Source organism: Cariama cristata, unplaced genomic scaffold, assembly GCF_000690535.1.
Source record: "Cariama cristata isolate BGI_N322 unplaced genomic scaffold, ASM69053v1 scaffold24479, whole genome shotgun sequence".
NCBI classification, from domain to species: Eukaryota; Metazoa; Chordata; class Aves; order Cariamiformes; family Cariamidae; genus Cariama; species Cariama cristata.
The window spans coordinates 2,914-12,899 of NW_009634408.1; the positions used below are offsets into that span (position 1 = coordinate 2,914).

Consider the following 9,986-nt stretch of genomic DNA (forward strand, 5'->3'; position numbering starts at 1 on the left):
TGAAGAAAAATATTCCCCTCTTGTCCTCCCCTGAAAGTTGCATGCCAACAGTGCTTGCTTGCACCGATCAGAGTTATGATCCAGAGTCATATTGTGGCAAACACTTGTGAGATCTAACTTCTTCTTTCTTGCAGTGTCTTTGAGTGAGTTTTGCATGTACCCTCACAGTCACAAAACTCCAACAACAGAGTGAAGGGAGGAGGGATGAATGTTACCTGCTAACCCCACAGAGAGGGAGGAGCTCCATTCTTCAAACATCAGCAGAATTATAAGGAAGGTGTGTACTTAAAGCACTTCCTCCATGTTGAAGTTCAAGCACAAAAAGCTGAAGACCTGTCCTGAGGGTGCTCTAGAAAGTCTCCAGAGGGTCATTTCATGGGGGAAAATCCTGCCAAGAACCATTATGCACAGCTTAACCAGGGAGAAGAGAATGAGATGGTGAGTCGTATCTCTGTCTAGGTCTTTCTCAACTTGAAGCAGCAGATGGCACATGTTCTTCAATAAAATGCTACAGTCTGTAATTTAGTTATGGATGGTGGGGGTGTTCCCATAGCAGAAACATACAGTTAGAAAGGGATATAACTTTTTGTTAGCAGAAAGAAAATAAGGTTGCATGTGTCCACTGGATTTAATTGGATATCCTTTCCAACAGGGAATGGCTCAACAGATTATTGACATGGCATTATAAATCTAGGTGGAAGTGATCTTATATGAGCTTGAGGGATGGGCTGGAGCAGTATTCCTAACCATTTGACAGCTGAATCTCTAGGGTCAGCTCCAGTTAGATGAGGACTGGGAACCTTGACTTTCTCTGGAATATAAAAACATATATGTTAAGTTTGCATAAATTGTTAGCAAATGCAGCCTGTTGAATTGGCAACACTATTCCAGCCTAAGCAACTGTATAAAGCTGGATTTCTAAATACAGAACTACCATATTTCTTTCCATAGTTTCCCAGGGAGGAGTATGTTTACATGCATTCTGTAACGTGGAAATAAGTGCTACTTTTACACAAAGTATCTGATCTACTACATGGTGCTTCTCTTAAATAGTAAGCCTAGTGCACGACTGTACTAAATTCAGCGCTTCTTAGCAGCTTTGGCATTACTGCATGTTATGGATCAGCTATTTGTCATATATGAATTCTGTCCGTCTAACAGATTCTGCTGGAGATGTCAGACCTGCGATGCAGCTGTACAGCAACAATTCTCACGCATATCTGGTAGCTGCAGTGCTTCTCAAAATTCCCGTGCTGCACAGCCACTGTAGCTCTGCTATGGGTGTGTGTAGGATTTCTGTGTGTACAACAGCACCAGCAACCCTAGTGAAACACAGTCATTTAGAAGCTGACATGACTGTTCATTTCCAGAAATCCTGGAGAAATCTTCAATATGCACTCACTGAGAATTCTGTTTTAGTCTAAAAGAGACCATGTCATGGAAAAACATGGACATTTGTTATCCCTAGAATCAAACATAGATTTTTAGTCAGCTCTGTGCCATCCAGGGAAGGGGAGATGTCATATTTTGTGTAATGCAAACCTCAGTAATCTGGAATGTGCTGAAGAATGTAGTACAGAGTCATCCATCAGCATGAACTGAGCACTGCAGGAAGTGCAAGGCACTGGCTTTGAGGGTGCGGACTAATGAGCTCAGTGCAATGAAGAACCCAACTGGCTCTGCCCTGAGTTACTAAACCTGCTCGCACCACCCCGCTCCTGGCTCTAGCCCTGGTGCTGATACGCCACTGCTCCCCAGCTCCCAAAGGCTGCTGGTTTTGTGTCTGTGCTCCACCTTGCCCCTGTCCTTCTAGGACCATAAACACCCTGTCATTCTCTTCCCGCTGCTGGCACTGTCACTAGCATTGCCAGAATTGAGCCTGAGCTATTTAGCTTTAAGTAGACTGTCTGGTGCTGTGTAGAGCCACGCTGTTGTACCCTGCATGTCCAATTCCAGTTGTGCACTACTGCAACACCGGAGTTGTGCTTGCATGGAGCCAGCTATCCCGGTAATGTTCTTGTTTATTGCCAGTATCATACTGAGCACGTGCCGTGAGTCCAGTGCTTGGGGATCTGTACTGTGAATCTGAGGTTTCCCATGCACTGCTGGTGTGTGTGCACAGTGTTGAGTCAATCTGCACTGTGAATCCAGGGTGTCAGGCAGTTGCTGTGCTCTCCATGCCTGCAGTGAGCATGAGCAGTGCTCATTCACCTGGAGTTCCCAAATGAAAATCACAGGAAAAAGATTGATAAAGCAGTTGAGTAGTAGGTGCAATTAGAACCATAGCCAAATTGTGCTAAATTTGGCAGGTATGTATGTGTCTTTGTTACATATGTGTAAGAGAGAGAGGAAAAAGTTACGAGTATGAGAGAGAGGAAGATATCTGTGAGGGTGTCTGACGTCCTATAAGAGGACGAGGAAAAAAACGTCGTGTGTATAGAAAGACAGAACAGCGAGCATGTGTATTTATGTGAAAGAGAAAAAGAAAATTATATGTAGGTGAGAGAAGTTGTGAAGAAAGAGACAAAGTAAGCTGTGTTTAAGCAGAGGAAAGAAAGAGAGTGCATGCGGTAAAAGAAAATTATGTGCAGACATTCTTTCTTTGTTAAAATTGTATATTGTAAATTATTGTCAACCACAGCAAGTGGCAGTGGCATATAATGTCTCAGTGACCCTGCAATATTTTTTTTAAATTCGAAACTGTGAAAAATATTTTTCAACATTATTTTTAACAGTCAGTTTGACCTACCTGGACCAAATTATTAACAAGCAGTTCTTGACTCCTCAAACAAGATCATATCGCTTGGTGTAATAATGTAACAGCTGACATTGTGCAGGTGCCAGTTCTTCCAGAGTGAAATAGTTCAAGTAATTGTGAAAGCATGCAAGTAGTTCATTTGGACTCTGGACCTGCAATGGCTTCCTATGTTGAACTAGCTGTCCCATTTTGCTGAGGAAAATTGGGGAAGTCTAATGAGAAGAAATACTTCTAAGTTTTCTTCAGTGTTTCCATTGCTTGGTACAACTGAGATGCTAGATAGTCCTGTATTTAAAAATAATCACTCTGACTTAGGAAATCTACCCTATATGTCCCTGTGTACATCTTTGGGATTACTTTACGTGGCTGGAGCACATTTGCTTAAACGAGAGTTCACTCTCCTGGTACCCAGCTAAAACTTAGCAGTGTATATTCAGAGCATGAGATAATATCTCTCTCTCTCTTGTAGTATCAGAAAGGTCTCGGTATGAGAGCAGTCTGGATGCAGCAGCTTGCCTCAGAGAGGGCTAGTAGGTATGATAATAGGAAGAGATTTATTTTAGGAATTAGCTTGCCTTTTTTTTTTTTCCCTTCCCTTCAGAAAGCTCTGGTTGAAGATGTTTTTGAGAAGAAGTAATTGTTGGTGGAATAGGAAGAGGGAGGAAAAACATAGTGTTATGCCCTGTGCCAATTTGATGCCTGGGACTAATCATTCCCTTTGCACAACCCTAAAGTGCAAAGTGTAAGTCTTGCAGTGCAAAAAGTTGTGATAGACTTTGACAGGCTGCCACTTCAGGAAGGATTTGCCAGAAGCCTGTCTTAAGCATATGTTCCCCCGTTGCTTATATCTGAAGGAATGGGACAACTGCAGGCGGTCAGCTGGTGAACCCCAGCTTGCTGCTGCATAGTGGCAGCTGTCTGCCTCTTTTGGGATGCCTAAGTTCTGAAGGGAATCTGATCCAGGAATTGTATATACTTTGAGCTTGAAAGATTTAAGTCTTAAAAGTAAGGTAGAATCTGAAAGATACAACCTCGTTCCTAGTGGAATGATAGTGAATTCAGAGGGAACAGAAACAAAGCTCTGATGAAACAGGTTTGGGTTGGTAAGAATGAGATTCAGTTATTAAATTCCTTGTGAATCTTAACCAGTCTTTCAAGTCTAATCCTATTATTTGTTGTTATAGCAACAGGCTGTTCATAATAGGGTGATCGGGTTGCCAGAAATTTGATAGTTCACAGCCACTGTTTAGGCTCCTTGCTGGTAGCTAGAGGCCTTGTTTTCACCAAAGAAAAGGGTGCCTGAACTTGTTTGACTTTTGCATTTAAATTCTGCTGTGCAGATGACCTGGCAGTTACAGGCAATTTTTTCTTTTAAACATAAGTAACAAAGATTTGCTGGACACTAAAGTGATAAGCCCTTGAGTGCTGATTTTGTATGTTTGTAAAAGCAGCTAAGAACCTTTCTTGGAATAAGCACATTTTCTGCCAACTGAGCAGGTCTGGCAGCTTTTTCTGTCCGATAATCGATGGACCCTCCTTAGACCCTTCACTCACAAGTTAAACCATCTTGATTTAGTCACTCTTCTGACTGTTGGGAGTCTCAAGAGAAAGGAGGTGTTAACAGATGAGGAAACAAAGTTTTACAATACACTACAATTTATTATAAATTGCTCTACAGAGGTGAGATGAGCTCTGCATACCAGCCTCTTTTGTAGACAGTGTTACCTCCTGTGAGATAATGAGAAGCCTTTTGGAGTCTTACAGATACCTAATCTTAGCTTTGTTTTCCACCATCTCTTACTCTGGTACCCCCAAGAGTCTAGGTTATTTGGCTATGTAATCTTGTATATGCCAAATGCACACACTGAGCCCTAAAAATCTCCTCACACAGTAGAAAAGTTGTCAAGGTGCAAATCTGTATTCATCAGACCCATCTTATAAAGAAGCATATCTGCATCAGTACAGTGTCTTTGTGTAATGAAATACAACCCAGCAAAACTTGTTGTCTTTTCCTTAACAACATAAAACGAAGCGGACAGACATGTTCTTACTGATGACATCAACAACAGGATTTCTGCCAGACCTATGTTTGCCATAGTGGACATGCATTTGCTTGGAGATCTTTGTAGTGTAGACCTAGTGAATCCTGAATAAACTTGAAGGATTTCCAAAACCTAATTACTGTAAGGCATTCATGTGGCTAGATGAGCGTGCTGAGAAACCTGTATTATGTGTGTGCCTGTTCCCCCCTTTTCATGCATATTGTGGATACCTCTCTTGTGGGTCTAATATTCACCTTTTTTTTGAGAATAGTTCTGAGAATTCATCTAAAGAATTCCGCTGTTGGCTTATTTGACAAGTGTGAAGTGTTTGTACTAATACTATTTCTGTTTCAACAAGGAGTTATTTACATACTAAATGGGTTTTTATGAATGTGGCATTCATTGCTATAGTCCTTCCAGCTAAAGGCAGAGAGTGAGGAAAAACACCTCAAACTAACAGAACATTTTATTCTGAAGTTAAGTATTGAAGGGTTCCAGCCCAGGGATCTTTGGCACAAGTTAGGTTTGGAGCTCAGTCTATTTCCCTGCCTAGTTTTACTTCTGAATGATGTGGCCCAGGTAACCTGCTCCACACATGTCCAAACCATGGGGAATGCTGTGCTTTGGCTTTATTTAGATTCCTGCATGGACATCCTTGTAGAGCTCCTGAACACCTATATTCAGAAATATCACATTCATCAAGACAGAGACCTAAGAACCTGAACCAACACATGTGTTCACAGGGCAGAATGTGCACTGGATCAGAACAGCGCAAGGGTATCTGTCTGTCTATCTCAGGAAAGTCCCTTGTGAGAAGCATCAAGATCCAGCAGACAGCGTAATGGATGTCTTAAGAGCATGGCTTTTTTTCCCAGCTGAGCTGTTTTCCTTGTCTTCCTCTCTCATAGTTTTCAAGATGAGGAATACTGATGCATCCTTGGTTTTGGGAAGTGTCTTGAGATATAAGGAATCAATCCATTTTTTGAGGGGAAACTATTCTGGAAAACAAAGGCCTGGAAACATATGCAGGTGCAGAGGGACTCAGATACATATTTTGATGTATAGGTGCATGGTTTCTTAGGCAGAGAAAGACAGAGTCTGCCCTAGCTCTATGGTTATGTTGTCATATCAGGCTTGGTGAATCATTCAGCATTTCGGCAGAGAAGAACACTGCCCACAGAAGATGATCCCAAATGACTGCCAATCACATGCCAAGTGCCCACCCTCTTGCTTCTTAATTGCATTAACTACAATCTTACTGACTTCTCAGACTTTGGATGTAAGGCACAAAATCTGGAAATTAAAGGAATGATTCACTGGCAGAAGCAAGATGCACATGGCAGCAATCTCATTCTTCCCTACCCTGATACTCTTGCCCATCCCAATTTGAGAATATTATTCCAGTTATTCCAGGTCCAGCCATATGTTGGAGGAAGGCACATTCTTTTAACAGTTCTTTGCTTAGGCGTCTCTGTCTCCTTGGGAGTTCCTTTGCCTTGCTGACAAGCTGTAAAGTCTGGCTCCAAGCATCTGGATCTTGCTAGTGAGCCATTGCTGTGAACAGTAAGTTCACATTGTTCTACGTACTATTCTGTATGCTGGTGCTGACACTAATTTTGTAACCTTTTTGTTAAGGGTACAACTAGACAGAGGTGAACGGAGAGCCCTTTACCTGTTTATAGGAGCATGTCAATATTAATAGCACATCTGCCACACCAACTACCTTCTAGCAACCTTGCCTATCTGCTGTCCTCCATTGCTGCAGTTTTTCTCTTGTGTTGCTCAAAGATTATAGAAACCTTTGAAAATACTCAGCATGTGCATCTCAAGGTGGTATAACCAGGTCCTGTGCAATGCAGGCCACTTCCCTGTGAAGTTTAACAGTGTTAAAAAGGTGCCTGTACTGACTGCTTCTCTATGTGCTGAGCCATCTGTGCAGCAGAAGTATAGGTTGTGAAATATTTTCCTTAGCCTGCTTAACTTCTGTCAGTCTAGATTTCAGTCTTTGTGCTTGCCTTTCACCTTTGGGTCCTCCCTTTAGGGAGAGTCTCTTTTGGAGCCTCAATCCAAGAGCTTACAGATGAGGGAATTTGTTCACTGGAACCGTCCTTTAGGTGCGATTTGGTTCACTGTCATGGCTGGTCCTGTCCTTTGGAGACTTCCAAGGCATCCAGACAGATTCCTTTTTTTCACCCTGAAACTAATTATGCTTCCTCCTTATGAAGGAGATGCTCAAGCTATGATTTCTGAATGGAAAAAAAAAAAAGGCAGCTTTGTTTTACTTTCTTACATATACTTTTTCCCCCATAGAGATTACCTAGGAAGGTAGTCTGTCGTTTGGAGAATGACATAGAGCAGGTAGGCTCAGGCAGCATGTGGAACCACTGGGTAGGGCCTGCGTTTCGCATAACAAGCAAAGACACCAGCACAGAACCAGGAATTATGCATTACTCATCATTCCAATTACATTGCCTTTTCTTCTCACCTTATGAATGGATCTTGCAATATCTGTGGCTGCAGATATCTGATCCTCAGAAGCAGGTTGCATAATTGCTGCAGATATACTAGGAAGAGGGAGATTGAGGAATCTTAACCCTTATGTTAGCAAATTCTCCTGGTCACCCAATGTAATTGTAGCCATGCAATCTCCCGTCTTAGATCAGGGCTGAGTCTCCTTTATAAATTCACTGTATATGTTTCATTCCACCTTTACCAAGTCCCTGCCAGCACTACTGAGAGGGAGTTTGGCCATGGTACCAAGACCTGGCAGCTCTTAAACTATAATGCTGACAGTCATCCCTTTGAAGTTTTGGGCAAGTCACCTTGCCTCACTGTAACAATTTCCCTGGCTTTAAAAATGGAGTAATAATACCTACTCATACAGCAACAGTCAGTGCTTTCCTTTGGCCCTCTGAACATGTAAAGCATTCTACAAGTGTTCATTAGTTGTTCTTACTAACAGTTACTGTTATTATTTTGGGATGTTAGAACAATGGCATATTGGCAAGGTCCAAAATCCCCATACTGGAGCTGTCATGGAAGATGGTAATAGCCCTACAAAGGCTGTGTCTATGCTGAGTTGCACAAAGCAGCTCCAGCTGCTGCAGCCACACAGTGTCATTTGGCACCATGCAGACACTAGCTGAGTCTCAGAAGTGTAGGTGAATTAATGCAGACTCACTGCTATGGCAGGACAGCAGTAGTGCTTCTGATTCTGAAGCAGGCACTGTCTCAGCTGCTGCAGTGGTTCTGCACCACTACTCTCCATCCCCTAGTGCAGCTGTCCTCAGCTGTCTCACCAAGGGACCTTATAAAAGCTGACCAAGCAAATCTGTGTTCCTGACTTGGGGCCTAAAGGTTAGGGCATCTATATTTTGATATAATTCCAGCTCATGCACACATATAACAGCATCTCATGCTGAGTTTCACAACTACATAGAACTATTTGAGAGGTTTAATCAGACTACAGCAATCCAGATTTTGTGAAGGTGGATGAAAACTTCTGTGGAACATGCAAAATGTTTGTCTAGTCGTGTTTAACACACATAAAGAAGCCAAATACAAATTCTATGACTTGTTTTTTCACAGTACCACACCAAACAGTATCTATGGGAGAGCAGTGGATGATGGGAAAGTGTAGTATTCCACGTGTTTCTTTAAGAGAAATAGTAATGATTTTTCCCTTGTCTTTGCTGTACAGGAGATTTTTGGCTACAAAACCCAAGGCTGGCAGAGGGTCTTGTGCATTGCTGGGTACATCTTGTCCTGTGGGGCTCTGCTGCTGCTGTTTTACTGGAAGCCCGAGTGGGATGTGTGGGCAAACTGCACCCGCTGCAGCTTGGAAGAAGCAGACATCGTTCTCCTCAGAACAACAGTAGGTGACTAGTTTAAATTAGTCCCTAGTATGTAGTTAATTGAAAGATGAGTTAATTGGAAGGAATCCAGTTAGCTGAAACCTTGCAGATTTCCTGCAATAATATCGTATGTTTACCATCATCAATCTAAAAAACTCCCAGGTATTCCACAAATTATGTGTAAGATGGTGATTGCAATGGAGGGTAACAGCTGATCCGACAACAAGCTGAAAGAAATTGGGGTGAAAAAACCTTTAATACCTGTGGTTTCAAGACTGTGTTATTTGCTCTCAATCCTTCCTCCTCCCTTCCACCATCCTTGCGCTTTCTACATTGCAGATCTGTGCTCCAGATTCTAAAGCATCTGTTTGATTGGCAGTGTCCAGCAGATCCTTTTTCCTTCACTTGGCTGTCGTGGTGAAGCTGTCCCTCTCTGCCAAAATTTATCCAGTGGGCCAAACCAAAGATTTGTCTAGCTCTGTCCCCACCAGTGTCCAACAGTGCATGATGAGGGATCAGTATAAGGAAGAGGGCAAGCTTAGACTGCTTGTTTTCTTGGCTCTGTTTCCATTTTCCATCAGCCCTTCCCTATGTCCAATAAGCCCGCAATCCTGCAGTTAATGCTTTCGGGGCTGTTATGTTTTGTTAGTAGTTTCCCAATACAGATTTGTATCTGTTGAGAACTGTACTGAAGCACTGCAGCATATGCAAACCCAGATTTCATTTCATGGAAGCTACTGGAACTCTAAAAGAAGCAAACTGAGACTTGACTCTGAATCCCAGCTGAGCCTGAATACTCCAGAAGCTGGCAGGGTTGGTTTACTTCTAGAAGTTGGATTTGTTCTGCTTCAAAGATTCCTGAATAATGGCATTTGCAAAATGTGCAGTTGCAAAATGGATCACTTGCTACCACTGTATTTGATCTGGCTTCTTAAATGAGCAGAACGGCATGCAGTTAAAATCTTGGGTTTTGAAAATCAGAGATCTGCCTGTTGAATATTTTATATTGAAACAATCTACATCCTAATAGGCTGGGGGTATGTTGTCTTTTTTTTAAAAAAAGAGAAGCATGTTGGGTTTAATCTCCTTTATTAATCTTCAGTTCAGTTTGCATTTTTAATTACCTATTCTTGTGTGTCATTTTAAATGGATTTGCCATGCCAAGGACTTTTCAAATAAATGAGTTTTTAAATGATCCTTTATGTAATTAAACAAGAATTGAATCATATTTTAAGTTTTTGTTATCAGGAAGCTCTCTCAAAGTATCCTCTGGGCATTTGACAATTTCAGATTTCCTTTGTGGTTCTTTGTATTAAAATGACAGTTTTGGGT

The 9,986-nt window shown here is 41.9% G+C and overlaps 1 protein-coding gene across 1 annotated transcript in view; it reads left to right on the top strand.

Annotated features, from left to right (window-relative positions):
• Positions 1–304: 304 nt before the first annotated feature.
• ATP13A4 (ATPase type 13A4) overlaps positions 305–9,986 on the top strand; it is a 42,705-nt gene continuing 33,023 nt past the window's right edge. Inside the window, exons 1-2 of the mRNA XM_009707155.1 lie at positions 305–438; positions 8,501–8,674. Coding sequence (XP_009705457.1) covers positions 376–438; positions 8,501–8,674 — 237 coding nt within the window. The 5' untranslated portion in view covers positions 305–375. The remainder of the gene's footprint in view (positions 439–8,500; positions 8,675–9,986) is intronic.